This window comes from Puntigrus tetrazona, chromosome 13 (assembly GCF_018831695.1).
Source record: "Puntigrus tetrazona isolate hp1 chromosome 13, ASM1883169v1, whole genome shotgun sequence".
Lineage (NCBI taxonomy): Eukaryota > Metazoa > Chordata > Actinopteri > Cypriniformes > Cyprinidae > Puntigrus > Puntigrus tetrazona.
The window spans coordinates 5,070,329-5,098,184 of record NC_056711.1 but is presented as its reverse complement, the minus strand read 5'-3'; the positions used below and the strand labels follow the sequence as shown (position 1 = coordinate 5,098,184).

General features: G+C 39.8%; 5 protein-coding genes across 15 annotated transcripts; 4 read left to right on the top strand and 1 right to left on the bottom strand.

The window, feature by feature from the left end:
* Positions 1-355: 355 nt before the first annotated feature.
* alms1 (ALMS1 centrosome and basal body associated protein) lies at positions 356-12,348 on the top strand. 5 transcript variants are annotated; one of them, XM_043255608.1, is made up of 19 exons: positions 367-461; positions 1,161-1,320; positions 1,578-1,695; positions 1,780-3,673; positions 3,781-3,940; positions 4,048-4,986; positions 5,094-5,212; positions 6,113-7,022; positions 7,103-7,222; positions 7,976-8,101; positions 8,283-9,139; positions 9,767-9,887; positions 9,992-10,219; positions 10,305-10,564; positions 10,775-10,934; positions 11,026-11,083; positions 11,248-11,304; positions 11,760-11,859; positions 12,013-12,348. In XM_043255608.1, the coding sequence occupies exons 1-19, from the start codon at positions 396-398 to the stop codon at positions 12,055-12,057; spliced, it is 6,498 nt and encodes a 2,165-aa protein (XP_043111543.1). In that variant the 5' UTR covers positions 367-395; the 3' UTR covers positions 12,058-12,348. The 5 variants fall into 5 exon arrangements, with proteins under 5 accessions (XP_043111546.1, XP_043111543.1, XP_043111542.1 ...); XM_043255607.1 differs by having other exon boundaries at positions 11,023-11,083; XM_043255611.1 differs by lacking the exon at positions 1,161-1,320 and having other exon boundaries at positions 356-461; positions 11,023-11,083.
* A 311-nt stretch (positions 12,349-12,659) lies between these two features.
* On the top strand, positions 12,660-17,737 carry bbof1 (basal body orientation factor 1). Its single transcript, XM_043254662.1, has 12 exons — positions 12,660-12,767; positions 12,879-13,131; positions 13,787-13,852; positions 14,211-14,354; positions 14,448-14,528; positions 14,605-14,675; positions 14,789-14,933; positions 15,453-15,793; positions 16,556-16,687; positions 16,799-16,900; positions 17,094-17,156; positions 17,405-17,737. The coding sequence occupies exons 1-12, from the start codon at positions 12,727-12,729 to the stop codon at positions 17,499-17,501; spliced, it is 1,536 nt and encodes a 511-aa protein (XP_043110597.1). The 5' UTR covers positions 12,660-12,726; the 3' UTR covers positions 17,502-17,737.
* Positions 17,738-18,358: 621 nt separating this feature from the next.
* zgc:123321 (Protein YIPF5-like) lies at positions 18,359-21,489 on the top strand. Of its 4 annotated transcripts, none has more exons than XM_043254657.1 (6): positions 18,359-18,459; positions 18,538-18,661; positions 18,752-18,885; positions 19,789-19,934; positions 20,052-20,233; positions 21,139-21,488. In XM_043254657.1, exons 2-6 carry the CDS (start codon positions 18,543-18,545, stop codon positions 21,299-21,301), a joined length of 744 nt encoding a protein of 247 aa, XP_043110592.1. In that variant the 5' UTR covers positions 18,359-18,459; positions 18,538-18,542; the 3' UTR covers positions 21,302-21,488. The 4 variants fall into 4 exon arrangements, with proteins under 4 accessions (XP_043110592.1, XP_043110594.1, XP_043110593.1 ...); XM_043254659.1 differs by having other exon boundaries at positions 18,361-18,459; positions 18,542-18,661; positions 21,139-21,489; XM_043254658.1 differs by having other exon boundaries at positions 18,372-18,467; positions 21,139-21,489.
* A 176-nt stretch (positions 21,490-21,665) lies between these two features.
* grxcr1b (glutaredoxin and cysteine rich domain containing 1 b) lies at positions 21,666-23,256 on the bottom strand. The gene is made up of 2 exons (XM_043254661.1): positions 22,761-23,256; positions 21,666-21,926 (listed from the first exon to the last, which is right to left on the bottom strand). The coding sequence occupies exons 1-2, from the start codon at positions 23,160-23,162 to the stop codon at positions 21,891-21,893; spliced, it is 438 nt and encodes a 145-aa protein (XP_043110596.1). The 5' UTR covers positions 23,163-23,256; the 3' UTR covers positions 21,666-21,890.
* A 973-nt stretch (positions 23,257-24,229) lies between these two features.
* pomk (protein O-mannose kinase) lies at positions 24,230-27,260 on the top strand. 4 transcript variants are annotated; one of them, XM_043255796.1, is made up of 3 exons: positions 24,230-24,372; positions 24,612-24,889; positions 25,750-27,260. In XM_043255796.1, the coding sequence occupies exons 2-3, from the start codon at positions 24,629-24,631 to the stop codon at positions 26,515-26,517; spliced, it is 1,029 nt and encodes a 342-aa protein (XP_043111731.1). In that variant the 5' UTR covers positions 24,230-24,372; positions 24,612-24,628; the 3' UTR covers positions 26,518-27,260. The 4 variants fall into 4 exon arrangements, with proteins under 4 accessions (XP_043111731.1, XP_043111732.1, XP_043111729.1 ...); XM_043255797.1 differs by having other exon boundaries at positions 24,245-24,372; positions 24,615-24,889; XM_043255794.1 differs by having other exon boundaries at positions 24,266-24,424; positions 24,615-24,889.
* Positions 27,261-27,856: the final 596 nt, after the last annotated feature.

Here is a 27,856-nt window from a genome sequence, read left to right as displayed (position 1 = left end):
AGTTTGAACCATTAGATTTTAGGTTCTGCTTATGCCTTTTTATTTATTTATTTATTTATTTATTTATGCATTAAACAACAGACGGCCCTGATTATGTCAGGAAACAACAAACGGGGAAAAATGTATGCCAAGTTGTGTACTTTCCATACTCTCAAATCCCGCGCAACACCGCGGGTTTTTCTTGTTCCCATAGCAACAGCGTCATTTTTGTCCTGAAAGCTAAACCCTCTGTGGCGTTTTTCAGTTTAACAGAGTGCTTAGAGACACCTCAGTTAAGACAACTTAACACATTTTGTTATTGGTACTCCTTTACATACCAGTTACCCATTCTAACGTGCTTATTATTATTTCTTTGCTCTGTTAATTCAAACTCCGGTGGGGTCAAGCAAGTGCGCATGCGCGTTAACGTCTGCGTCAGTAACGACATGGATTCAGAGGAGTGTGCTGCGGACGTAAACAATGTAAGTAGATTGAAATTTTGGTAACGTAGTAAAAGTAGAAATATGGCTTAATTGCGCGTTTTATTCTGAAATGTACGAGCCTTCGATATAATTGCTAAACTAACGTTAGCTAATTAGGATAACCGTGTAACGTTAGCTACTATTGCTGCATGGCAAGTGAGCCTTGCTCAAAGTTAGCCCTACTGGCTGTGCTATCCTCTGATGGCAGTGAATGTATGATTATTATTTTATGTAGTAAACATTGAACAGAAAGCACGGGAGCATACTTGGATGAACTTTAGAAAAGGCTTTGTAGTCACCGTCTAATGAACTGCTGACTGGTTCAGCGGGTAGCAGTTCTTCCAGGCAGAACTGTTTTATATATTTTGGTCATATGTAACTGATAACAGAAGTACACTTATAGACACTTGCATACATTATGCTTAGATACATGTGTCGTACATCTATTCCTAATGATGTGATTCAGGCAGATGAAAAACTGGTAAATGAAATTGTATTACAAAGATAAAATTCGAGCACAGTAGTTAAAAGTCAGAAAATATAGACATAAAACGGAATCGCAAATCAGATATTTGACTAATTTAAATTCAGATAAGCATACAAGGAATAGTGTCAGGGCCATGAAAGTACTCTTGCAACCATTAAAAGTTGGAGCGTTGCAGACACTTAAGTTTACTTTTCCTCTTTTTACTTTTCCAGCCCCCTGCAGATATTCCCTGCCAGCAGCATGGACAAAATATGCATGATTCAGAGGCTAGCAGACCATGCACAGATCCTGATAATGATGAAAGACCATTTAGTAACACTCAGGATTCAAGTGTGCAGCCACTCATAGACAGATCTGAGACTTTACAACTGGGTACAGAGAGCAGGTGTTTTTTACAGTGGGCTTCAAACATCTAAGATCACATTGAAAATCTTGGATTCCAATTTATTGAAATCGTAAATAAAGAGTGTTGGAATTTCGGGGGAAAAAAGTCTCAGATTTTTGAAATCCACTGTACCTTATATCATGCCAAAAAGCATTTTTTGCTGATATGTTGTTTTTGTTTTTGTTAATGGATATTTACCATATTTATTATAACTGATAATTATTTAATTTCTTTTCTTTTCCAGAGTTTCAGAATAGCCAGTTGTCACCTGCACTTACCCTGCATCCCTGTCTGGACAAATCTCACCTTCTTTCTGACTCCACATTTTATCAGCATTCAGATGCAGAATTTGTCCCTCTTCGGTACTGTGTGTTTAGTCAAGTTAACATTTTTCTACACCTTTTTGTATTTATCAATTATATTTTCTCTATTTTTTGTGCACACAGGGGATTTCCTGACTTCTCAGTGATGACTGAGAGATGCCCCAGGACTTCAAATGTAGCTGTTACTGATGATCCCCACCTCCAAAATACTGTTCTTGACCAGGCTGTGCTTTCCCAGCATCCGTTGGAGGCACCAACAGTCCTCTCAGAGGGTGAAAATAGCTGCTGTTCACTCTCCCAGCACAGCCTGTCACCTGGAGACCATTGCAAAGAGCGTGAAGATCAACGGAGCATTTCATATGGTGCTGAGGACAAAATCATCAGACATATGGAAGGAGAGGAGCAGACCACTGCTCAGCAGCTTAGTGATGGAATGTCTACTCGGCACTTGGTAGTGTCCAGGGAAGAGGATGTTAGTGACAACAGTACCATTTCCTCCACCTCTGAATTTGCCACACTTCACCAAAACATAGATAAAATCCAATTAGATACTTTCGTGAATCTTCAAAAAGGCAGAGAGCAGCCCCAAGGGGACTCTTTGTCATTATCATCTTCATTTCGAAAGGCTGCAGATGTTTCAAATATAACTTTTCGTGATTCACGGATACTTTCACATCAAACAAATGATCATCTTCATGATCATCTGTCTGCAGGACAGAGAGGCTCAATCTCAGCTCCTGCAAGCAGGCACCATAGTGGGAACAAAAGCTCTCTTAGTGGACTGTGTGCCACACCAGCTGGTGAAGGTTTAATGCGCGTACAAGATCTACAGAAAGTGCTCTGTAGCTCTGGTCATCTAACAGCAGCAGATGGTTCATTCTTGAGCTCTCAGCCTGTGTCTCAGTCCACACCTGCACTACCTCTCATGAGACCCCCACCATCATTGACCAAACTCTCACTCATACACTCCAAACAAGAGGCTGCTGCTTCTGCGGCTACATCCTCCCAAAACAGCCAATGCAAAAGTGGCTTAATTCCATCGTTGGACTTAAGCGATCAACGTTCCTCTCCCATTCACTCTCAAACAACAGCTACAGTTCCTTTAGAACCTTCAGAGACTGTGCAAACAATGTCACATGCCCATCCCATTTCAAACAAACAAGTTCCTCGTCCTATTTTAAATGCATCTCACCCCGATACTCAACTTTTTTTCTCTAGTGCTCGAGATCAGGTTCCTCTTTTGGCCCTTGGGAGAGTACATTCTCTTCCCAGTCTGAACTACTTACAAAAAGTGGATGCCTGGAAAGCCAATCAAAGTTCTAGCAGGTCGTTTTATGATAATTTGGCACAACAAGGGTTTGATGGTGTTTCTCCCAAGAAAAAAGCAAAGGATGTTGTGTCTGAAGAACTTAACCACATGCTCTCTCGAGATACACATCTGACATTTGGTACTAATTTCAGCTCCCAGATGACTCAGCCACTTTCCTCTTCTCATTCTGGAAGTGGCTCACCTCGTCGGGTGGATGTAGTCGGGATGGGTGCGTGCAGAGGACAAGCAACTGAGTCGCCTGTCAATCGCTCACACTCTCACTCCTCACTGAGCTCTGTGGTGACATCTATTCAGAGAGACACCGTTCCACACAATCAGCAAGTTCCAGTGGCACAATCTATTAACATCATTCCAGCTACCAGTACATTGGACTATCAGTCGTCCTTCAGTTCAGGTGGAAGGTGTGAAGGAAAGAATATCTCAGCTCCTCAAATTGATAAAAGCTCAGTGAAGATGTCTCATATGCCCAGTTTGGGGCACTTCAGTGATGTGTCATCAAGCTTTAACATGAGCAGCACTCTTTCAAGCTCTCAAGGCAGTTGCCGTGATGAACAGAGTATGCGAGCATCAGTGGGAGCCAACTCTTCGGTAGTGAGTCTTGAAGTAGATAATTATGCACCGTACTGGACCTCCAGACCTGCATCCCCTCCTCACACTAGAGAACTCAACATTGAGGACAGGATCCCTGTAAGTTCATAGTGCTACCAAGAACTTGGCACTTAAATTCAGCATGAATAGAATTTCCTTTTTAGAATGAATAAGTGATGTTTAATGAAAATCTTTTTGTTTTATAGTTGTATCTCTTAAATTTGGGTATCGATCAGTCACCTTCAACAATCTTAAATCCATTTACTCGTCGAGGACCGATCAGAGAGCCTGAATTCTCTCCTACTGACTTATGTACCATCAAAGGCTCCATAGGAACACCAACTAAAAGCACACAGCCATCTGAAGGTGAGCTACGGATATTTGATGTCTTTGTGCACTGTCAAAAGGTATTACGATATGGTTGGATTCATTTTTACAGTGTGAAATGATGTTCTGTTTTTTTGTGTATATAGTTGACAGTCTTCAGAAGGAGACATTCTCCAGTTCTAGTCAGCTCTCAGCTGACTCCAGTGCTTCTGTCACACAACGATTGTCAAAGCATGTGCAAGGCCAACCAGCCAGTGACAGAACTGTAAGGAAGATGTTCAGCCAGGCGGATACTCAACCAATTCTTCATTCAACTTTACATCCTTCATCAAGCCATCAAAGTGAAGGAAGCTCTGGCCTTCCTAGCTCAGAATCCGTGCCTCCTCCAGGTCCCAGAGAGGTGGTGAAGGAGGAGGATGACTCTTTTGTAGGCTCTGGAACACTGCATGAAATCAGACGTCTGCTGGGCCGGGCAGAAAGCTTGGTTTCTGGTAGATCTTCTCTGACATCTTCTCCTTGCTCACACCGCCTCTCAGAAAGTGACACATCCCTTGTTTCGTTAGGACGGAAAATTAAAAGTTATCATGATGACACATCTCTGTCAGCTGGTGGGAATCTTTCTTTGATGCTGACACGCTCTTCATCAGATTCGGTTTTGAAAGGAAGCTTGTCATCCTCCCAAATGCCTCAACAGATTGACCACACAACTATAGAGCCTACCACTCTCTCTTTTAGCAGAGAGGAAAGTTTGAAGTCACGTGACCTCTGTGTGACCCCAAGGCGGGCTGAACCTGAAGGCTGCAGTGCTGCAGACCCAGACAAGGCAAAGCCACCTACAGTCACATCTGCCCTGCAGATAGTTGTTCCTTCGATAGCAGAAACCCAGGACCAGACTGAGGATGCTCTGATTGGCTTTTCTGAGAATAATTCGTCTCAAGTCTCAGTTGAGGTTGAGAGTATGAGTGACAGTAGCAGCGAGAGCTCATTGGCTGCCAGAGTTGCCAAGCTCCTGCAGAGTGAGTCACCCGTTTCAATGGTTACAAGCCGTCCAAGCACCAGTGATCCAGAAGATAGCCGAGCACGAGGTAAAAAGCTAATTTTGTCATGTACTGATTTTGTCAGTACCAGAGTAGTTTTTAACTTGTCAGTGGTTTTTACTTTGAGAATGACTGGATTTGGTTTGTCTCTTCAGAATGGATCCTGATGAAGGTTTCTGGACGCCAGTGTGAAAGCTTAGAACTAAATGCTGAGGACAGAGAGAGAATTGAAGACATCAAAAGAGAGCTTCTACTCAACACCAAATACACCAAGGTAACATGCATATACTACCAATTTTATTTATGAATGTCAGCATTTTTAGTGACTTGCTGATGTAGGTCTATCTGTCTGCCAAACTTTTGACATCTCAAATAATTATCACAGGGTATGTGCCATTAAATCTGATAAGCTTGTATATCTATGATATCATTGAAGCAGTATAGCAGAATACTTACATTAAATGCATATACATTTTAGGTGTCATGCTATATCTGTCTATATGTAAAAGTTTATATGTAAATGCTTAAATTTATGATCAAAGCTCAGTAGTTTAAATTATGTGGAATTTTTTGATGCTCGCATTTTATTGTGATTTGTTAAAAAAGATGTATATGAATAATCAAGTACACTTTGATAAATCAAATAAGTAGCTTCGGTCTATTAAGTGTTCATCTTAAATTATTACTGTCAAGATGCGCATAATATATTGAATATATGGTAGTATAACGTTCATAACACAGTTCAATGTAATCTTTAGCAAATCTCAAAATATATATATATATATATATTTAAATACAGCACATCATAATGTTGTAAACAGTGTAGCAGTTTTTTTAAATAATTTAGACAAAGTAAGATTTTTAACCAAACTGGCTTTTAAATATAGCTATTATGATTATTTTAAGAACTTTAATAAAATTTCACCCTCACTGGAGAGTCTGAATTAATATGAGCTTTGTTTCTGGTGCGACAGACTGTATTATGGAAAGTGCTGATAGAGAGTGTTCAAGGTAAAACTGTTGTTTGCATCTGCGTGATTTATTCTGTGCTCTCATGCTTGCAGTGTTTCTATTGAATTTATCATTTATCTGCTTCCAGCAGTCCTCCCCAATTCCTAGTTCTTATCAGTAATAATAACACATCTTGTTCTCTTTCTCATGCTTTGTTTCTCAGTGGAGCTCAGATTCTGAGGGCAGTGCTCAGTCAAGTGTTGGTCCTGAATCTCAGCTAACAAAGGGTGGAGGTGGACTACGTAACATGGAGAATCATTATTCAGATCAGCCGCTGATAGTCAATCCAAAACCGTTGGACACAGTTCCTCTTTACATTCCTATCCAGCAGGATCTAGAGGCCAAAGTTCGCCAGATTGCCCTTAGAGAGGCGCTCAGTTCACAGACTTTTTCTTCTGTTACTATATCTACCACTCGCCGCACTCCATCTCCACAGCCACCATCACATTGCCCTATTAGTGCTACTGAGGAATTGAACAGTGTTAGTCCTGACCATGTGACTTCAGAGAGCATTAGCCAAATGAGACTTCATCAAACTGTTATACCCAATGAATCTGGAATAGAAAAAGAGACGCTGAGAGAAGAACAACAGAGAGATGAGAATAACAGAGAAGTAATGCCGGATGACAACAAAGAGAACATTGTTACAAAACATTCCCTAAGAATCCAAAGAATACCTCATATGGACTATCATGTCACTGGCAGTAACCAGATATTATTCAGTGCTGCATCAGATTCAGACTTTGACAAGAAGCCCCATCTCTCTCAAATGCACTTCACCTTATCGCCCAAATCGAAAAAGCAGTCCAATCCAAACTGCTTAAGCAGACTATCCAGTGAACACTCCAGTAAAGATGTCCAGTCTCCAGTGGTGTCAGGCATGAATGATCAACATCTGCATTCCTTTCAGCAAATTTCAAAATCAGATCCTGCCAGATCATATGAACACAGAGAGTCAGTTCAAGGCCAGAATGCTGGAAGTGTCAGTGCACACTTACAGGCCAGATTCCCACAAACTTTTGCTCCCTCTCAGAGGCTTCCTGGGACATCCAGATCTCTCTCTGCCCAAGCAGGTATATGATGTACATTTTGTATGCTTTTCAGTGGCATTTGATGTTGGTAAATTAATGTTGTTGTTTTTATTTTTCTATAGCTGTCCCTTCCCTGTTGCCATACAAACCTCATGGAAGCTCTGAGCTGTTCTACGTCCCGCAGGCTGATCCAGAGCTTTCTCCTGGTCGCTCTGACACCACTGTAGAAAGCTCGCACCCAGGTATGTTACAGAGAACTTTACTCAGTTATTACAGTTATTACACTGTACTACATAACAAGTGTATATGGAATGTAGCCAAAGCTCTTTTGGTTCTACAGCTAGGGTTACTTATGAAATAAATAACTAAATGGATTGGATATATTTGTATTATTGGATATTTGAGTCAAAAACTTAAAGCCATGAAACAGCTTAAGAGTACATAATATACATAGTTTCTGCCAGTCTCATGTTAGTCTTGAGTACCTATTGAGTAGTATTGCATTCTTCATATCTCTGAAGCGTATTTAGTTTGATCAGATTTCTAAAAGAAAGAAGCGGCTGTATTGCTTCTCTCTGAGTCGAGGTGCTGGAGGCGTGCTGTGTGGGGAGTTAAAGAGTTTAAAGAGCTTGCACAGCTTTTGCGTAGCGATTGTCTGCAACTGAATATTTGACCACAAAATGCCCTACTTAATGAAATAAAAGTTCTCCTGGGCGCTGTCTAATAATAAAGTCATTATGAAATACAATAATCATCCTTTTCATTTTCTGAATGCGTATATTTGATCCTTTTAGTGTAGTAATTTTAGTCTTGTAGATGGTTCACGCTCTCACCCTGTCCTGCATTATTCATGGTCTTTGTCCATGAGAAAGCCAATCCAGCAACACAAGCCTCATCTGATCCACATGCCAAACCCTTCTGGGCCCCTCTGCTTCAGTGCTGTTGGCTCTTTGTTTGATCCAGTTCTCTTTTGTTCTTTCTCACTCCCTCTACAGGTTCTGACGATGCTGTCCCTCCAAACTTTAATACAGACATTTTAGGCTCTAGAGAGCTAGAAGACAACATAATTACACCAAAACACAAGGAAGGCATCTACAGTAAGAGGGCCAATATGAAGAGAGGTAAGATTCACATTAGTGTTTCTATTAATACAATATTTGTTCAATTTAAAGAATAGTTCTAAATTAAATTGTTGTTATTTACCTCTCTATGTGCATGACAATATGACATTTTTGTAATAGAAACTTTGCCGGGGATTGTAAAAAACATCACAATATACTGTTCTTTGTCCCCCCCACTCAGTTTCCAGTGTGTCTGAAAATGGTCTCCTAGAATCAGTAGCCACATTTGCTGACCAGAATGACAATACTGCTCCTGAAGCTCATGTTCTTGAGAAGAACATTGATACTGTTGGCATAGATGATGAGTATAGAGATGAAGAAGAAAATTTTGTCCCCTTGCCCATGGAGGCAGACTACAGTACAGATGACGTGCATCTGCACACTAACACTATTCAAGAGCCCAAATTACCACTTGAACCACATTATTTACCTTCTCAGCCAATCAGAAAGTCCTACAGGGGTGACAAGAAAAAGGAGGACAGAACACCTCATGATGTTAGCATAGAGATTAGCAGCTCTCTGGACCAGCTGTGGCGGCGCTTCAGTGAAAAATGGAGCATGGAAGAGACAAGACCAACTGATAAAGGAGAAACGTCTCTGCTTGATAGACTGGAGCGTCTGTCTCGTCTCATTCACAACACTACTCCAACAGACCTAACTATACAACAGTCACACAGCAGGAAAGGAGGGTGTTACAGGAGGAGTGATCAAGAGGATGGGACCACAGAGGGAGAAGAGCAAAGAGAAGGAGTTCAGTTAGACATGGCTCCACAACAAGCTTGGACTGAGCATGAGGCGAGTCAGGACAGAGTGCATCGCTGTCCTGCTGAGAGAGATGAGTCTGCGAGTGTGGAGACGAGCAGTAGCCTGTCCACCGTTGACACAGAGCGGCTGCTGCAAGCTTTTGGACGTCACCGGGTCACCAGTAAGGCACTGAAAAGCAGTGACAGCATGCTTAAACCTGGCAGAAGGAAACCCCGTACTAAACATGTTGCCGTCTCTGTTGCTACCGATGATATGAGCACTGATGACTCCACAGTAAGTCTTTGCTTGTTTGAGTTCTTTAATTCAGGCCTGTTTACATTACTGCGTTTTTGTTTTAAAACTGTGTTTTAGAATTAAAACGATCCCCGATTACATTTGCGTTCCGCTATGACCTCAGTTTACTCTACACAACCTAAAATGCATGTCACATGACCATTCAGGCAAGTACAACCAGAAACACAAGTTTCAAACTAAACTGCGGTCTATAGCATTTTCAAAAGTCTTCGTTTTTGAGTAATGTAAACGGTAAACGTAGCAACGGTAATGCATTTTAAATGAAAATGCACTAGTGTAAACGGGGCCTTCGTTTTGATAGAGAACCAATTTAAAGAAAGATGTTTTATTTTTACACATCTCAGTATATTCTAGCTGTTTGAAATATACATAATAATAATAAATTTATAATTTTAAATCATATTTTTTGGATCAATCATTTCAACAAACATTGTAGCACAGTTTAGAGTGAGAAGTTAAGTGGAACTAAAATTTCTTAATAATTTTCATTTTTGTTCACAGCACATACAGCAGAATTAGCTTTTTTTTTTTACTCTGCATATTTGAGTGAGAGACCGTCATTCTTTCCTTATTTTGTAAGTGTTTAATCTTCCGTTAATGTTCCAGGTCTCTGCTGATTCATTGTCATCTTCAAGCGCTTTATCCCCTCATTCTCAAAGAGGTCTTTCCCAAAACCTCAATTCCAAAAGGTCAAAGGTCAAACTGGTCAGCAAAGGTGTGCAGGCAGGTCAGTTACACAACAGTGGTCAGCTTTTTAACTGAAACCAGCGCAAATTAGACACAGTAACTGCCACAAAATATGTCATGTGGGATTTTGTATTCTTTTCGCAGGTGATTTGGAAATTGTTATAAATGGCACCCGCAGACACACTCGGGACGTAGGCACCATCTTTCCCTCACCAGGTGCTTTCAAAAATGTCCGTTCATCGATCACATTTGGCAGAAGCATACAGAGTGGCTTTCCCATCCCCACTGCTTCCACATCTAAACCCACCCAAACCCTGACTTCTCTGAAGAAAGACACCAGTAACAAGAGCATCCGAACTCGCTACCCGAACGGTGCATATTAAATGTTCAGTGACCCAGCATTTTCCTACAACTCATCTTTCTGTCTCACTGTTTTATATATCACTTTCTCTTTAAGGTGTCTCATGGTTCGTCGCAGCTGATGAGCTTAAGTGTGATGGTCGCAAGGAAAACCAGCCACAGACCGAATCAACACCTTGCCCAAGCCAAGTCTGGTTTCAGCCTTACACTAGAACCAGACCCTGGAGAGAAATGACTAGAGAACCACTGAGAGAGCGACAGAACCAACAAGAACAAGAGAGACCAACAGAGGCATTAACAGCTACAGAGACGGATGTCAGTGACAAACCCTCAGATCTTGTTCGACTTTCACTGCAGGTGTGATGAGCAAATGTTTTATTTACCCATTTTAAAAATATTCACACCAAGGAGGCAAATTATAATGATACCCAAGAATGCTAACCAGAACAATATCATTGTTTTTGAATGTTCATTTTAGATTCTGCTGTGTGTTTTTAAGGAGTGCATTGAAGCTGATTGTTGGTTTTAGTCTAATATTGAGCATTTATATTGATGGTTTTCCTACAGGAAGCTCTGGAGCTCCATCGGCCAGAGTTTGTATCTCGCTCAAGGGAGCGGATGAAGCGTCTGGGCTTTCTGGTGGAGGAGAGGAGGTTACAGGCAGTCTTCAACAGAGAGAGAGAAGAGCTCTTCAACTGCCCCGCACCATCACGTCCATATAGACCAGGTGACTATATAACATAAGATATCTAGTGATACTTTACAAGGTTGATACAGTTTGCATTGAGATGTGAACTAAAGCATACCCCTGTCAGCAGCTCCAGTACCACGTAAACGAGTTGTTCCAAGAAGAGAGATGATCCAAAGATCCAAAGAGTAAGTGTCCTTTGTGTTTTTTTCAAACAATCTGGATGCTTTATGAAAGACAGTGCACATGTTACCAAATTATGCATATATGGATCATTAACACATTTAAAAGGCATTCCCAGGCTTTTGATGGTTTATTTGCAAGTTGTTTTGTGCCTTCTACATGCTTTCAGTTGGGTAGGGAGGAAATCACACAGTCAGAGAATAGTCAGGACAGACAGACTCAAGAGGTAATAGTGTGTGTGTGTGTGTGTGTGTGTGTGTGGGGTTTATGGGGAATGACGGAGGTATTGCAGTTTGAAAGTGGTTTGAGAGTTTATTACAAAATCAGTACAAGATGTGTTAAAGTAATTATAATGTAAAACTATATAGACCTATTTTTTTAAAAAAAATAGAAATAAAACTCACAACTGAATTACTACATTTAATAGAAATTTTTATTCAAAATAAAAAATGTAAATAAAAGTTATAATAGTAAATGCAAAAGTAAATAGTACAAATATAGTAGACAATGCTGCTAAAATAATACAGATCTCTATCCAACTTTTATTCTATTTTTGTGTAATATCTGAGATTCAAAATAGGCCCAGTCAGAGGCGTTAAGACCTAAACTGCAGTGTATGTTCATATTTTATTTGGATATGATTGATTCTGACAATTTTGAAATAAATGTGTATTCCTTCAGGAAATATGCTCAACTTCCTGAGGTCCAGAGGAGAAGGGAAGAGGAAAGGAGACAGGCAGAGCACCGCTCGTACCGCCTAAACGCTCAACTCTTTAACAAGGTATTGTTGAAAGGTTCTGGAGAAGGTGTTACACATAATAGCCCAGACACAATAATACTGGCAGTTTTTAAATCACTATTATTTCAGCAATTTCAGGTATACAAGTAACGAGTTTGATTAACCTTCCTAATGCATGTCGTCTTTCTTCTGCAGAAAGTCACCAATCGAGTTTTAGGAAGGAGAGCACCCTGGCAGTGATCCAGAAAGCCTTACTGTTCTTTGAATGTGACAGGTCCTGTGGGTGTTTTTATATGGGGTGATATTTTATAATGGTTCTCTTTTGCAAGTGTTGTTAGGTATATGTGTGCGTTCGGGTTTTAGATGTGAGATTTTAACCAATTGTGATCGTGTCTTATTTATGGAGTTGCAGTGTTGGATTGTTTTATTATGACTATTATAATTACAAAATTATTTTTTACTATGTCTGTCTTTGCTCAGTTTGAGCAATATTTTTATGAGCTGAATAAATAAGCAGGTATTTGTAAGAGATTTTGTGTTTGTGTGCTTTGTAAGCTTTTAAAGCGCAAGTAGGTGAATGGTGATTAACATCAAAATGGTTTGTTTTCATATCCAAAAAGAGAATGACGCTACAATATTCAGTTCACGTTCAGTTCACTACAAATAAAATAAAGTTGTTGGGTTTTTTTATGTACACTATTACAATATGAAATACATGTACAGAACATACTTCACAAATATTTGATACCCAATTTAAAATAATTAAAAGGTTAATGATTTTACGGAGAAAAAAAGTTTCCAGCTCGTATGGAGCGACGTGAGTGACGTGTGACGGTCTCCATGACAACAGGCGTACACAAACTAATCCTGAGGGGAGATCGTTGAACGGCGCCGATAAAAGCACAAGAAATGCCGGTTAAAAAAGGAAAGAAGGGAAAGAAAGCAAAGGGGTGAGTAAAAAAAAAACGTATTGATCTTCCTGCTTATTTCGACATGCCCTGAATTTGAAAACGAAAACAAAAAACTTTGATTTTAATATTCGCCCTTGTCATGTTTTTTAGAAAAGGAAAGAAAGATGGCAAGCAAGAGTCAAAGCGAGATAAGGAGTCTGATGTAGAGAGGGCGAAAGCAAACGCGGCTCTGTGGGAGGCCAGGTGTGATTTGACGGAGACTTCGCGCGTGGAGTACCGTGAAGCGGCCCGAAGACTGAGCAAAATCAACCAGCAGCTCACTGATGTACAGAACAACACTGAGAAGAGCAGCATCGAGGTCATCGCTGTTCTCAGGAGCAAAGACGTGAAAAACGAGGAGAAGGTGTACAGTACACATGCCTGCTAGTTTTTTCTTTTTATTGTTAAAGGGTTCATTGGTGCCACGGTGGAAACTGTCATTACCTACTGACCATTTCTTGAAGTTTTGTTCAACTTTAAAACGCAAACGAACACTTCTGCCTGTCCTTCTACTGAAAGTCCAGTTGTGGTGCTTCCTGAAATGTGATGCTTTTTTTATAAAGAGATCATAAAAGTAATCCAAACAGTTTAGTACATATCTGAGAAGGCGCACATTCCTTCATAAAACAGGGTTTGTTTTATAAACATTGATCAACTAACACATGGCTTGTAAAATATTATAAAACTAAACGTGTCACACTCAAGAACCAATGAGGTTCTTACAAAACTGAGCTTGAGCCTCCTTTACCATATAATGCCCTTTGTCTGTGTGTTGATCAATGTTTATGTGAATAAAAGACAAAATTATAACTGTTCACTATCATATAAGACTTGGAATAACCCTCTTGATTCAATTAATTTATTAGGTCTTGGTACATTTTTAGTGTTTTTATATAGACTTTTAATAGAGGGACTGAATGAAACATCATTTGTGTGCGAAGACGACAAACAAAAGTCTTAAAGGTTTTTGTAACAACATGTAACATGTAAAGTAACACTATAAACTGATGCTTTCTCAGATAATGGCACTGGAACAACAAATAAAGCTCGAGAAAACAAGGGCTTCTCAGGAAAAGGTGAATTTGGTAAGAAATGCCTTTCTTTGTATGGGAAAACAAGGATTAATTCACTCTTTGTTCTCTTTGTGGGTTGAGGTTCATATAGCCAGTTTAATGTATTAAACATAAAAATAACATTTTTGAAATCATATAGAAATAAAAAAGGGATGCATTTAAACGAAAAAAATAGTAATTATTTTTTAAATTCCATCTATGCAAATCAAAGATATTGATGAAAGAATTGATTTTTGTATAACTAAACGTTTCCTATTTGTGAACGTTAATTTGAAAAAAGGACAATGTATCATATTCAATACATTTATAATACTTTTTGTTATAATAAACACAATTTCTCAAGTCCAGTTAATCTCTGTTAATGTCACAGGCCTCTCAGTACACGCTAAAGATCAATGAGCTGGAGGAGAAGTTTCAGAAGAGGTCTAGCGAGTTTGACGTCATTCAAGAGGAGCTTAAGATCATCAATGACTTCCTTAAGAAAAAGCCTCAAATGGAGCAGGAACTCAAAAATGTATAGTTCATCCTATTTATTTCATGTTCACAGTTATGCAGAGGTACTAGCATAAAATACTAAGTCTGTTATAACCACTATTGATTTGTACAGATGAAAGAAACTATGGACAATGCAGATCTAGAACACAAGAAAACACTTGCAAGAATGGAGCAAAAGTTCTTCAATAATAAGGTTACAAATACAAACGACATTTCAACAATATCTTTCTTGTTCTCTTTCAGTGTCTCTCTCATTCTGCATTCATTAGGTTCATCTAGAGAAAGAAGCGGAGCAAAAGATTGCTGTGCTTGCAGAAAGAGCTCACAATGAAGCCATCATGTAAGTGTCTTCTCCCAGTATCCCAGCACCGCTACACATCTCTCTCGGATGCCTTGTGGGATACATTTAGCATGAGACAAATGAGGAGACATTCTCCGTCTTGGCCCTATCAGACAGCTGGATGACGCATCTCGCTCGATGTTCAAGGAGAATGTGCGTCTCAACAAGGCATTGGGTTACCACATCAAAGAAGTGGAGGATCTGCGGAAGAGAAATGCAGCGCTAGCAGAAGAGAACAACATCCTTAGTCTGCAAAAGGTGACAAACACCATAGTTTTTTTTCTCTCTCTCTCTCTCTCTCTCTCTCTCTCTCTCTCTCTCTCTCTCTCTCGAGTTATTTACTGTTGTTCAGCAAGGATGCATAAAATTCTTTAGATGTGATGATAAATTAGTTTTACATAATTGCATTGAAATGTGTGTTTCTTTTAATTAAATGCACTTACTATTATAATAACAATAAATTATCAATAATTACATGCAAGTAACCCAAAGCAAAACACTAATCATAACCCTAACCATGTAGTTATAATTATACATTTAAGTTCTGAGTAGTATTAATTAACTCAGTATTTAAATGTATAGTTACTCTGACGACCTTATAATGCTATATCAGTAAAAATTATAATTGCATCAACTTTCTTGTGCACCCACAAAAACACTCGCATATATACGTGCATGCACAAATTAAAAGTAGCTTAATTAGACTCTTGCGCACAAAGCAGTATACATTGATATCGACCACTTTCATTGAAACTCACAGTTTCCTTCACTCTGCAGGAGATGAGTCTGGACACCTCAAACGAGACCGTGTCTAAGCTTGCAGCCCAGCGGAACACAGTCTCTGGTCTGAGGGCGAAGGTGTTCACACTGGAGCAGGCCTTGGCCAGCATGGTATCTGAGTTTGAGTCGAAGAAGGCTGATATCAAGCAGCGTGCTGCTGTCCGGTCTCAGGCCGGCGGTGTGGAGCTGGACAAACTGCAGAAGCTCCTGAGCGTACGGGACAGGGAGCTGAGTCGAGTAAAGAGAATAGCCCGCAGCGCAGTGGAACAACGCTCAGACATGGAGGTCCTCTTCCATGAGGCTCTGAACCACGTGAAGCAGGAGATGTTGATGCACAGGTGCAGTTCAGCATTCGTTCTTTCACTCTATTTGCAAAACATGCTTTCACTGTATGATGTAGACTATTTGATAGAAAGCAGTTTGCATCTAAAATATAGAGGATTTATAGGATCATTTTCCCCATGACTTGTGTCTTAAGTATCAGTTGATATATTTAAGCAATATTATACAAGCAAGAGTGCTGTTTATCTTGATTATTGGAAAAATTGTGAATGTTGTGTTTTGTTTTTATTAACGAAAATGAAAATTTTTATTAAAATGTGCATTTTTAGTTACATATTAGACAATATTGTACAGTTTTGCTTTATTTTTTTCAATGAAAATTTCCAAATTTTGTTTTGTGTCTCCAACAAAACATATTGGTGTGTTTTTTTTTTATTATTATTATAAATCCGCATTTTGAACAATTTTATTTAATGTAATTAAATTTTTATTATTCAATGACTGATTGAATTGGCTTTTTGAACAAATCTTTTGAATGAATGATTCAGTGGTTCAACATGTTCAGACAGTGACTTGCTGCAACCTATTTAGATTCATATTTAAATATAAAATATTTCAAATAAAAAACAAAATGCATAGCATTCTTTATATAATTGTAAATGCAGTGTAAATACATTCAAACCACCAATGAGCTGCATTAAACGGTCTGTAGAAAGGGAGACGTTTGTTCTAAGTTAACAAGATCCAGGCTCCATTTTACTGCAAAACCTTCAAACCATTTTTAGATCAACTATTATAATCTACGTTATGTTATCCAGGCAGGAAGCGGAAGTGAATCGTAGCAAGCGGATGGATGAGATCCTATCAGGCAGAGCGGAGAACGATCACATTCACACCATCAACAAAACATCCCACAGCACTTCCAGTGGTACAGATGGGGCTGAAAAAGGGTGAGGAAACTTTCAAAACTCTCTCTTGATGAAATCTAAAATTGTTATTACCTCAATGATGCTTTTTCCATTAGCAAAACTGTCCGTGACGATGCTGTGTTATTTCATCAGCCATCTGAAGAAAGCCAAAGTGAACATATCAGAGATGACCTGGGATCAAAGAGAGAGAGTTCTTAGACTGCTCTTTGCTAAAGTGAATAGCTTGAAATCAAAGTAAGTATTTATTATTATCCTACATATTGAGATAAATCGTAAAATACATTTGGTGAGACAATAGTGAAAAACCCAAGCTTATTTGGACCTCTCACGTTCTTTGTACACTGATTGTGATGTGTACAGGACATTGACTTAAAGGAATAACAAATGTGTATTGTCCTGGAACTTTGTTTTTTCTACTATTCTGAAGGAAATCGATTCATGCTCCAGCTCTGACTGATTCTGAAGGGAACCGGTGTAGCAGCAATCCAGGGTGAGAAATGCCTACAGATGTGTAAAAAACATAAATAAGATAAATAAGGTTGATAAAATAAGAGTGGACACTTACATTTGTCAATTTTGGAAAATAATTCTAAACAACAAGCATTATTCATACAAAAGTAAAAAAAAAATATGTCAGTTTGTCTTTGTCAGAGCTTATCAGAAAAAGAAAAAACAAAGATTTCTCATTCTGCATCGTCACATAGAGAACTTGCAGTGATCTGTCTGTCTTTTCCACAGAAATGAAGAAGAGGAATCCCATGCGACTTTTTTGACCCAGGCGGCAGTTTCCAGCATGAGCTCCAGTGGAAACTCCAGTGCTCTGCCAGACCTGTAGACCATCTGAGCTCATCACGAAGTATAAGTTAAACGTTGCGTATCAGCTATGAAATACCAGTAAGTGTTCAGAAGTGTCTAACCTACAACTCAAAAAACCTGCCGTGGCATTGAAGTTTAGACATGAGGGAATATTACCAAAATAAGATTAACGGAAGACTTAAAATGTCTTGGAATAAATACACCCACAATATATTGCAAAAAAAACAAACAAATCAAACAGTATTTATTATAAAAAAAAAAAAACATGGCCGTAACTTTAACCATTCTTATTTATGTCTTTTGATCTAGTTTTATAGCTGAATTATTTCACAGACATTGAATTACAGAATAACTAAAAAATAACATGTTACTGGGAAGATGGTAAAATTGTTATTATCATGTTATTGTTATCAGGGTTATTTTCCTAAGAAATTATGTATTTCTGAAAATCCGAGAAATATTATGCTGTTTCAGTAAGCAAAAACCAATGTACTGTATTATTTTTTCCTATAAAACAAATATAAAAGTCAATGTTGTTTTTAGACATTTTTATGTTGTATTGGCAAACATTTAGCCTTCTGTGAAGATGCTGCATTTCTTGGTTGTTATAAAGCATCAGACATGATCTTTACTGATGTTTTGTTTTTATTATAAGACTTATGTCTCCAAATGACGCGAATGAAATTTTTGTCCTACCCATGTTGCAAAAATAATTTTGATGGACATATACAGAATGTATCATTTAATTGTACTAAACATTGAGAGATCAGCATGTCACCAGTCAGTAGATCTAGAAATCATCAGGATGGCTTTACAAACACGATCTCCCAGCACACTGATAGTGCTGCTCATGTCCCACAAGTAAATTTAGAAGACTATTAATAGCTTCTCATGCACACATACAGCAAAACAGCTGCTCGGTGACCAAGCAAAGACTCAGTACAAGATCTTCAAATCAAACCCTGACTTTAAAGAAGGTAAGAAGGTAAGAACTTAAATTCAGAACAGGTTTATACTACAGACGAGCTTGTGTACACACTCCTCATTATTTAAAGGCAGAATGGGAGACTTTCAAAACTTTGAACAAGACTTCTATCAGTCTGGATATTATATGGATGGACAGCAAGAGGATGCATATGGCTATGATCCAGCCTACGTCAATCCAGACTATAATGAAGCGTGAGTGTAATGTAATATTTCATTTATTCGTGTATATGTTTCTGTGTGCAGTTTAATTGCTGATTCATAATTTTACTGTCTGATCATCAGCGATAATTCCACACATTTAGCAAATGAATACACCACTACGGCATCTTATACCGGACAGGTGTATCAGCCTGGAGCGCCACCGGAGCAAACAGAATATATGGACTCATACGAGGAAGAACCACCGCTCCTAGAAGGTAAAAAGTATTATGTGTTTAACCAGCAGAAAGCTACTTGGTTAGAAAGGGACTTCTGTGTGAGCCGTGCTTCATACATCACTGCACTACTATGAACTCTGTCATCATTTACTCGCCCTCGAGAGTTTTGGCAACCAAGCAGTTGCCTGTAATAATATAATATAGAGAAAAGAGCAGATGCGGATGACTACTGGCAAATGTTTGGATATGAACACTCTTCAATATATGTTTTATTATGGACAGAGGAAAGAGGTTAATACGTTTGGAACAACAGTCAGTAAATTATGACAAAATGTTCTTTACTTGCATACTTCAGCTTCAAAAATGTGCAATCTTACGCATTAAAGTGACCCTATCATGGCTTATGAAAGGTTCATATTTTGGTTTTGGGAGGCCAAAACAACAGGTCGACATGTATGCATGCAAAAAAAAAACCCCAACAACATTCATTTTCTCATAATATGCATTTATTTAACCTTATTTGTTTAATCATTGCCGAACTATTTTTCCTAACCCCTCTGGTGATTGGTCGATTTCATTTAAAGCAGTGTTTGTGAGCTTTTAACGCTACAAAAGCGGCACCTAGTGGCAAAAAAAATTATTTCATAATAACATTTTCATTCAGACAAAAGTAAAAAGCCAACAAGTGGGCGGCCAATATGCTAATATTTAATTTTGGCGTCAACATGAAAAGTTTTAAAAAGACTCGTTTGAATGATTCAGAGTCGACTCTTTCTTTTGAGAGACAGTGCTTTCATTCACATTGCGCCACACACTAATGAAAGGTTGTTTTCAAAAACCCATAATATGGACGCTTCAATCAAACCTAAAATAAAATGTATTTTAAAAACGTATTTTTGTATTTTATACAAAAGTATAAAATGTATATACTTTTTTCCTCAGAGTTGGGCATTAACTTTGACCATATCTGGCAGAAGACTCTGACTGTGTTAAATCCACTGAAGCCCGCGGATGGCAGTATTATGAATGAGACAGACCTCACCGGGCCCGTTCTCTTCTGCGTTGCACTGGGAGCCACATTACTGATGGTACATCCTGAACCTTTGTGAAAGCATTAGCTAGAGGTATACAGTGACTTGTATCGCACAGAGTAGGTGAAAGCACATGTAAGGTCCAGAGCGTGTACCTGTGTGTTCTCTCGGCAGGCAGGGAAAGCACACTTTGGGTATGTGTATGGCATCAGTGCTCTGGGGTGCGTGGGGGTGTACATGCTGTTGAACCTGATGAGCAGTTACAGCATATCCTGTGGATGTGTGGCGAGTGTGCTGGGATACTCTCTCCTCCCCATGGTGGGACTCTCTGCCTTTGCTGTTCTGTATTCCCTTCAGTGAGTATCCGTAACATTTATTATTTATTTGAGTGTTACAGTCACAAAAACAACTGTGATGCGATGCAAAGAAAATTTGACCTTTTTATGTTCTGATCTCACACGTGCAAAGAACCTTTTTCTGACGTCATAAAGCTGGATTCAAGCCCTTGACCGACAGTTGGCTGATTTTCAGGAATGGAATTTTTTTTGAAAAACGGGTTTAAAGACGAGTTTGGCTTCATTTTGTGGGTTTAACGAGAGCTGTGGCGCTACACTGCATCATCACACCAAAAGACTAACGTTGGCCTGAAAAGGACAGTTTTCCGTTGTTTATCCTGGGCATGGTCTCTGAACTTCTGATCACCCCTTGTTTGTTTAGATAGCACGAATAATGTCCCTCAGAGCAGCGAGCGCAGCACACCTGTGCATATAACAGACTGTAATCAGACTCCTCCTCTTAACTCCATCATCTGATCCTTCATCTGTCGGTGAGACATCCATTATAACATCGCTTTAGGGCACCGACATCGCCACGATTGAGCAGATTGAGACGACCAAACCTAATTTCGACAAAAGAAAAATGACTTTGACCTATTTTTCGAATTGACTGAAAATGTCCCAGCGCGACATCCCGCGGGTTTTTCCAGATCCTAATTTCAGACAACATTACTCACGGATTATTGCGATGCTTTCATCACGTGTTTGGACTCTCAGCTGGCAAACATGGAATGCAATGATGAATTTCTCCCAATCTGGTTCTTTGCACTGTTATAAAAACTTGGTTTTTAAAGAACTGTTTACTGAAAACTTATGTGGGGAGCAAATTTTTATTTATTTATTTTTTTTTGCAACCTTATTATTTAAGAGCGTATCATTTCAGGTATATTGCATTTGAATAACAAGTGGCTTTTGTGTTGATGCAGGGGGCTCTTGGGAACACTGTTGGCCTTGTTTGTGATTGGCTGGTGCAGTCTATCAGCTTCTAAGATCTTCAGCTCCACTCTTGACATGAGTGGGCAGCAGCTGCTGGTGGCCTATCCCTGTGCTCTCCTGTACGGGGTCTTCGCTCTCCTTACTGTCTTCTGAAAGCTATTCTCGACAACCGTCTCTCTAAGATCAGATGATCAAATCCAGTTGCACGTAATTCACAGCTTGTCACAGTTGCTGCAAATGAAGGTTACTTTACAATTTTGTCAACAAAACTCGAGCTGGGTTTTCAAAATAATTTTGATATTGGAATGCATGCAAAAAGAAAATGTAATAAAAAGGTTGGTGTGACTTTTTTATTTTACTGCATTAAAACATAAAAGATATGTATAAAACTTGTTCTTTTCTAAAAAAAAAAAAAAATCACAAATTCATCACAAACACTGAAAGGTCCAAATAAAGAAAAGGCAACTCAAACCTAGGCAAAGAGTACGTTCTAAGCAACCACTAGACTTTACAGGTCCCTTCAGTTCCTTTTTTTTTTTTTAACGCTTTTGCAAAAAGTGAATATAAAATATATTTACAGAACTACAATATACACAAATATTGAAAAGCACTTAAAAAAACAAAACAAAAAAAACATTGGCCGCTGTTCATCACTTTCACACGCTCCAGCCCGTTGGTGATCTCCTGATCTGATCCAGCATCCTCTGCTGCAGGACATCCATCCATGCTTTCAGACAACATCTCATGGTCTTTTAGGCCGGTTCATAATAAGGGAATCCTTTGAAAGACACACATTATATAGATTAATGGTGAAATAGTGTGAAACAACCTCAGTAAAATTGACAAGTAACATCTTGAAAGTAACTTTTAACGTCATGACTATGAACAAAACTGAAATGAACATATATAATTAGCAAGAAAAATGTGGTTTATTCAAGAGCAAGTGTGGCCTACCGACCAACTTCAGTAACATTGCTATTTTATACAAAGACAATCCTATTCTAGCTCTGAATTTATAAGATAATTTTTTTTAACTCTTTGATTTAGTAGTTTCTACACAAATAGAAATTACGCCACACAAGTTTTAATATAGTGTACTTTTTTTAAGACAAACTTTTTATTGGCCTGTGACACTTTCACATGGTAATGTTATGCATCTTGATTATTATATCTGATAATGCCTGATACTGTATATATATATATATATATATATATATATATATATATATATATATATATATATATATATATATGTATGAAGTGGAGTAATGCTTTTTCTCTGAATTATGAGACTTTATTGGGTGCATCTCATGAAAACACCCGGCAATCAAAAGGAAAAATAAAAGATACTCTGTATTTTCTATATTGTGGTGCTTAACTGCCTGTAGCAACAGTGCACTACAGTCATTGTTTTATTATTTCTTGTGATTTTTAGGTGAAATATAACCTGGGTATGCTACTCTGTAAACATGGCCTCTTTCTTTCAGCAATTATTCGGTCATTAATCCTGAATGTCTTAATGAGGCTGATTGAGTTCCTTTCCCCAGCCATTATCTTTCCTCCTTTTGGTCTTCCCGGCTGTATACATATATTAAGTGATAATAAAACGTACCCCATACATCTTGGACAGGTTGTTAAACAGCACCTGTCCCGCGCTCACTTTGTCCCTCACGCCCCGAACCGTCCCGTTCTTGCTGAAGATGTTCACGCGTTTTCCGGTGAAAAGCTTCTCCTGGGTTGCGCTGGCGTACACGAGCAGCTCGTCCGGTTCGCTGCCGCTGTCGTCCGGTTCTGGCCCCAGCAGCAGGCCGCTCAAGTGGCCGTTGACCTCCGTGATAACGGGGGAGCCCGCGCGCTCCGGCTCCGAGCTCGCGGTGGTGTCGGTGTCCGCGGAGTCTTCGAGCGCGTCTCTGAACACCTCCTTCAGGACGCGGCCGCTGTGCGCCGACGCCACGCGGAAGCGCACTCTCTTCTCCGCTCGCTCCTCCTCAGCGCGGGATGTGCGTCGCTCCATTCTGCCAGCGGAAATCTACATTATACACATTATTATGGTCGCCTGAAATTAGAGTGCGCCCCGGGTAAAGTGCATGCCCTGACATTAAAGGTCCTGCCTGACGCGCGGATAAAGGGCTTGTGGCGCCAGGGTGTCAATTCGACACCGCATGCTTCAATATTTAATAAACGCTGTCCATGGAAACCGTGGAGACCGACTTGCGTTCTCTTATGAATAAAAGATAACTCACGTGCGGCTTAAAGGACATGTAGTGTCTAAACTAATAATAAAGCGCCTAAAGTGTGAAATAATGTCTCCCCAGTTTTGCTTTGAAACGACTGCAGAGGCCTTTTCAGTTTCATCTCTTAGTAATAGAAGTAGTGAAAATATTATTGCTTTTTTATATTAATGTGCACTACCAGTGCTAGGGGTAAGAAAGAAAGGTAAGGTTACCATATTTAAAGTAAGCACTTCAAAACGAACACTTGAAAAATATTAGAATAGATGCAACATTAAACCAAGTAGCATCTGTATATCCTAGAGGATTATTCTAGAGGTTTTCTCACAATTCACTTTTTGTTTCAGTGTAACCAGCTGGTGTTACGGTCAACTTTTAAAGTCAGTTTAGTGTCCAGACACAATATAAGACGTGTACACAAGTTTAATCATGGCTTAGATCTACAAATTCAACTGGGGCCACTGTATTAAGTATTTGGATATTAATGCATGTCTGTTTTTTACACAGCAATACATTGACAACACTATTTGAATTATTGAACTAGTCTATTTAGTGTTACCATTAACATTAAACTCTGTTTTACATAAGGATAAGATGTCAAAGAAATGAAAAATATTCATTCAAAACATTTTCATATATATATATATATATATATATATATATATATATATATATATATATATATATATATATATATATATATATATATAGCCTATTTAGCTTATATTAAACGCCCATCTGGGATAATTAGTGTACTTTTCCTCCTCTCCTCCTCTTCTGTGTCAGTGGAGATGTGGATGGCGCCTGACCGAGGTGTTGTATCCTGTGGTGCCGCTAGATGGCGATGTGTTTCAGGGTACAGTGCGGTGCTCTTAATAACTTCACAGAGCAAGACAGTCCGGAACCACAACATCAGGGAACCTGACGGCGTGTGAGATCCAGAGATCTAGACCAGCAGCTGGTGAAGCGGTGCACTCCTGCGGATGCGAGCTGGTGCGTTCAAGGCACGCATCCACAAAGTCATATCAGACAGAACCTTGCTAATGTTAGTATTAAAAATATACTAACGGTATATTTAGACCAAATGTATTATAACAGCTAACGCACGAATAATGCATTTAAATGCATTAAACAAAGTCTTTATAGATGTTATGAGTGATATGCTACCCTCGAACCCATTATAACCCCTGACTGCTGCTGTTTGTTTAAAGCTCTCCGTGTGTGTTGATCAGCAGGTTAAGATGTCATTATGGGTGGCACCTTTGGGACGAGGTGTGGACTGCCTGCGGTCTTGCTCTGTCTGGCAGCTCTCCTCTGCGCCAATCTGCTGCTGTATTTCTACCTAGACGCCCTGTATCAGGACACTGACCCTCTCTCAGCACACACGCAGTGCCCGCCTCGCCACTTCAAAGTGGGCACCATGACCACCTGCACCCCTTGGCTTCAGTGCCCCCAAATCCGGGCCGAGGTCCGCCGCGTGAAGCTCATTGGACAGGGGGCTGTGAAGAAGGTGGGTTAGGCTGCAACCGATGACTATTTTGTTAAACACTTAATCTGTCCATTCAGTTTTTTTTTTAATCATTTAAACTAATAGAAAACAATATCGTCCGAGATGTACAATGGTGTCCGGGATTATTAGAAGTAATTTCACCAATTAAAAAATGGTTTGAAGTCAGTTGTATCAATCTTTTGCTGTATTGAGTCAGTATTTCCAGTGATTCAGTATTTTAAGCCTTTTTGCACTTTTGTCTGGAATGACACGAAGAAACTGAAGAAACTGAGACGGACTGCATCTAAAAGAACAATGGCAGCGGTACTGCAGTACTGTTAAAAGTTTTATGACCTTGTGTAAAAATGCAGCAAAATGAGGATGCTGTCTAACATAATGTTTAACAGATTTTGAAATCAACATTTGTGTTTTTTTGCGTTTAATACAGCTTTTGTCCAAATTGTGCCCTTCAGGTAAGCTTAGCAGGCATGAGACATTGCCACAGTTTTCCGGAAATCGGATCTCCGTGTGGAGCGCTGGCTGTTTTCAGGACCTCGCTGAGTTACAATTAATGGCAAAATATATCCTGCCGATCCAATATATATCCTACTGACTCGCTACAGCAAAAGATGGAGAACGTAACACTAAACGTGGCCTCCACTGTAGACGACTTCAGTAGATTGCTAAATATGATTTTTAGCTTAACCCAAGGTGCTTTATGATTCATGCAAAAAAAACAACAACCCACGAAACGCAAAAGCTGATGACATATCAAGGTCTTCCGAAGTGAAACATTTGGCTTCACCGTTATTTCTAATATAGTTACTTGTATATTATAAGGGAACTGTGATTCGTCTTCTGAGCCGTCTACTGGTTTCTAGGTTTATTTGTCTGAGTGGCGAGGACAGAAGGTGGCCCTCTCGGTCCTGTCTTCGGAGCAGTACACGGATGATTTCCTCCACGGACTGTCGATGCTGCGCGCTTTGCAGAGCTCCCACGTCGTGACGCTCGTCGGGGCGTGCGAGGAAGACGGCGTGTTCGTCGCCGAGTACCACCCTCTGGGATCAGCCCTGACGCTCGACGCCACCCTCGCTCAGGACCGATACCGCTGGAGAAACTCCTGGCATACCCGACTGCAGCTTGCCATCGACTACGTGGCCTTCCTGGCCTACCTGCACAGCAGTCCGGTGGGCGTGCGGGTCATGTGCGACTCCAACGACCTGCACAAGACCCTCAGCCAGTTCCTGCTGGCGTCCGACATGCGCCTGTTGGCAAACGACCTGGACGCGCTGCCCGAGGTGGAGCCGGGCCGCCGAGGGGTGAAGTGCGGCCACCAGCAGCTCACCGGGGACTTCGTGGCCCCCGAGCAGTTGTGGCCTCACGCCGAGGACGTGCGCTTCTCAGACGAAGCCATGCCCGGTTACGACGAAAAGACGGATGTCTGGAAGATTCCGGACGTGACGCGCTTTCTCTTGGGCAGCGTCCTGGGAAGTGATGTCATCCATTTCCACTTGTTTCAGATCTACACCGAGTGTAAGAGGAGGGAGGCTCAGATGCGGCCCACGGCGCTGGAGGTCCTCGGCGTGTACCGCTCCGTCTATGACGCCATGATCGAGAGCCAGTCGCAGAGAGTCAGAGACATGTTGTAGAGCGCGATTAAAGGGGCTCATCCTCGTGTCTCTCCAAACCTGCAATGGACACAAAACACTTTCTGACCCTCCGTAGACAGCAGCGGAAATACCATTTTTAGATAAAGGGTGTTATTAAAATGACAAGGGTGCTAAAAAAACGAGTTCTTCTCTTCTGTGTCGGTCTTTGATAAGAGTACCACTGCAATTAATCTTACAGCTTCTTTAAATTAAAGTTGAACCACTGGTGTCACACGGACTATTTTAATGATGTCTTTACCGCCTTTCTGGGCCTGGACCGTGGTAGTTGTGTTGCTGTCTATGGAGGGGGTCTATTTCAATGTCTTAAAATGAGAACAAAGGTCTCACAGGTTTGGGATGACGTGAAAGTGAAAACTTTCACTTTTGGGTGAACCTTCCCTTTCCATTTAAAAGATAGCACTCCAGTGCAAAACTACACTGATGAATATGCAGCAACTGTATGACAGCGACGTCCAGCAGAGGAAGAGATGCAGCATCTCAGGGCTTCAGGGCTGAATCCAGCTTCAAATTCTCGACTAAGAGACGTTTCCTCATAACTATACCTCACTAAAGTTCTTTTCACTGAAGCGAACAGAACTTACCTTACTGATGCAGCGATCGAAAATGTGGAGTGATCTTATTTTAATTTCAATACGATATTGGTTATCATTCTTTAAAGGAACCTGCGCTTTTGTTCTCTTTCAGTCTTTGGAAGCCTTTAATAAATCGTTTTCTAAAGAACACTCCGATTGTGTCGTTGGTTTAACAATTAATGAGTGTTATGAAACATTTTGCTTGGAAACATTGTTGATCTTTTGTGTGCAGTCAGTGGTTATAACATGATTGCTGAACTTAAACCATGTTTCAGAAACATTTCAAAAATTAGATATTATGAACTATTGTCTAATGGTTTTACCGCAGTATTTATTAATCGGTTGATTTTTTTTGTGTGTGCATTAAAAACAATCTGAGCTAACAGTGTTCCTGTGTAAATATCTGTGTAGATACAGTATCAGGTAAGTTTGGGCGAGGTTAAACGTTTGTTAGTAAAAGCTCTAGTTGTGCACACTGAGGCCGGTAGATGTCGCCATTTTTTTGAGCGCTTCGAATCAGTGAGTCATATCATAAAGTTGATTCAGTGATTCGATTCCCAAAAGCTTTGTATCTCTCATCCCTAGTTGCCAGTAATGACTACGTGAATCCATCATGTATTATTCATCAGTCCATGAATACATTAAACTGATACATAAAACAGGCTCTTCTGATAGGATTGTGTGTTTTAATCTGGCTTGGCACATATCGGCGCATTCATAATACTTATTTAAAAGTAACACGTTAC

Bases quoted from the DNA above. Each gene is read 5' to 3' on its own strand.
- alms1 (XM_043255607.1), top strand. From the start codon at position 396: ATGCGCGTTAACGTCTGCGTCAGTAACGACATGGATTCAGAGGAGTGT. The intron at 3,674-3,780 runs GTAAGTTCATAG...TTTGTTTTATAG, and splicing joins ACATTGAGGACAGGATCCCT to TTGTATCTCTTAAATTTGGG. The intron at 10,565-10,774 runs GTGTGATGAGCA...GTTTTCCTACAG, and splicing joins TTGTTCGACTTTCACTGCAG to GAAGCTCTGGAGCTCCATCG.
- bbof1 (XM_043254662.1), top strand. From the start codon at position 12,727: ATGCCGGTTAAAAAAGGAAAGAAGGGAAAGAAAGCAAAGGG. The intron at 12,768-12,878 runs GTGAGTAAAAAA...CATGTTTTTTAG, and splicing joins AAGGGAAAGAAAGCAAAGGG to AAAAGGAAAGAAAGATGGCA. The intron at 16,901-17,093 runs GTAAGTATTTAT...ACTATTCTGAAG, and splicing joins GTGAATAGCTTGAAATCAAA to GAAATCGATTCATGCTCCAG.
- zgc:123321 (XM_043254659.1), top strand. From the start codon at position 18,543: ATGGGAGACTTTCAAAACTTTGAACAAGACTTCTATCAGTCTGGATAT. The intron at 18,662-18,751 runs GTGAGTGTAATG...TCTGATCATCAG, and splicing joins AATCCAGACTATAATGAAGC to CGATAATTCCACACATTTAG. The intron at 19,935-20,051 runs GTACATCCTGAA...TTCTCTCGGCAG, and splicing joins TGGGAGCCACATTACTGATG to GCAGGGAAAGCACACTTTGG.
- grxcr1b (XM_043254661.1), bottom strand. From the start codon at position 23,162: ATGGAGCGACGCACATCCCGCGCTGAGGAGGAGCGAGCGGAGAAGAGA. The intron at 21,927-22,760 runs GTACGTTTTATT...TGTCTTTCAAAG, and splicing joins ACCTGTCCAAGATGTATGGG to GATTCCCTTATTATGAACCG.
- pomk (XM_043255796.1), top strand. From the start codon at position 24,629: ATGGGTGGCACCTTTGGGACGAGGTGTGGACTGCCTGCGGTCTTGCTC. The intron at 24,890-25,749 runs GTGGGTTAGGCT...ACTGGTTTCTAG, and splicing joins GACAGGGGGCTGTGAAGAAG to GTTTATTTGTCTGAGTGGCG.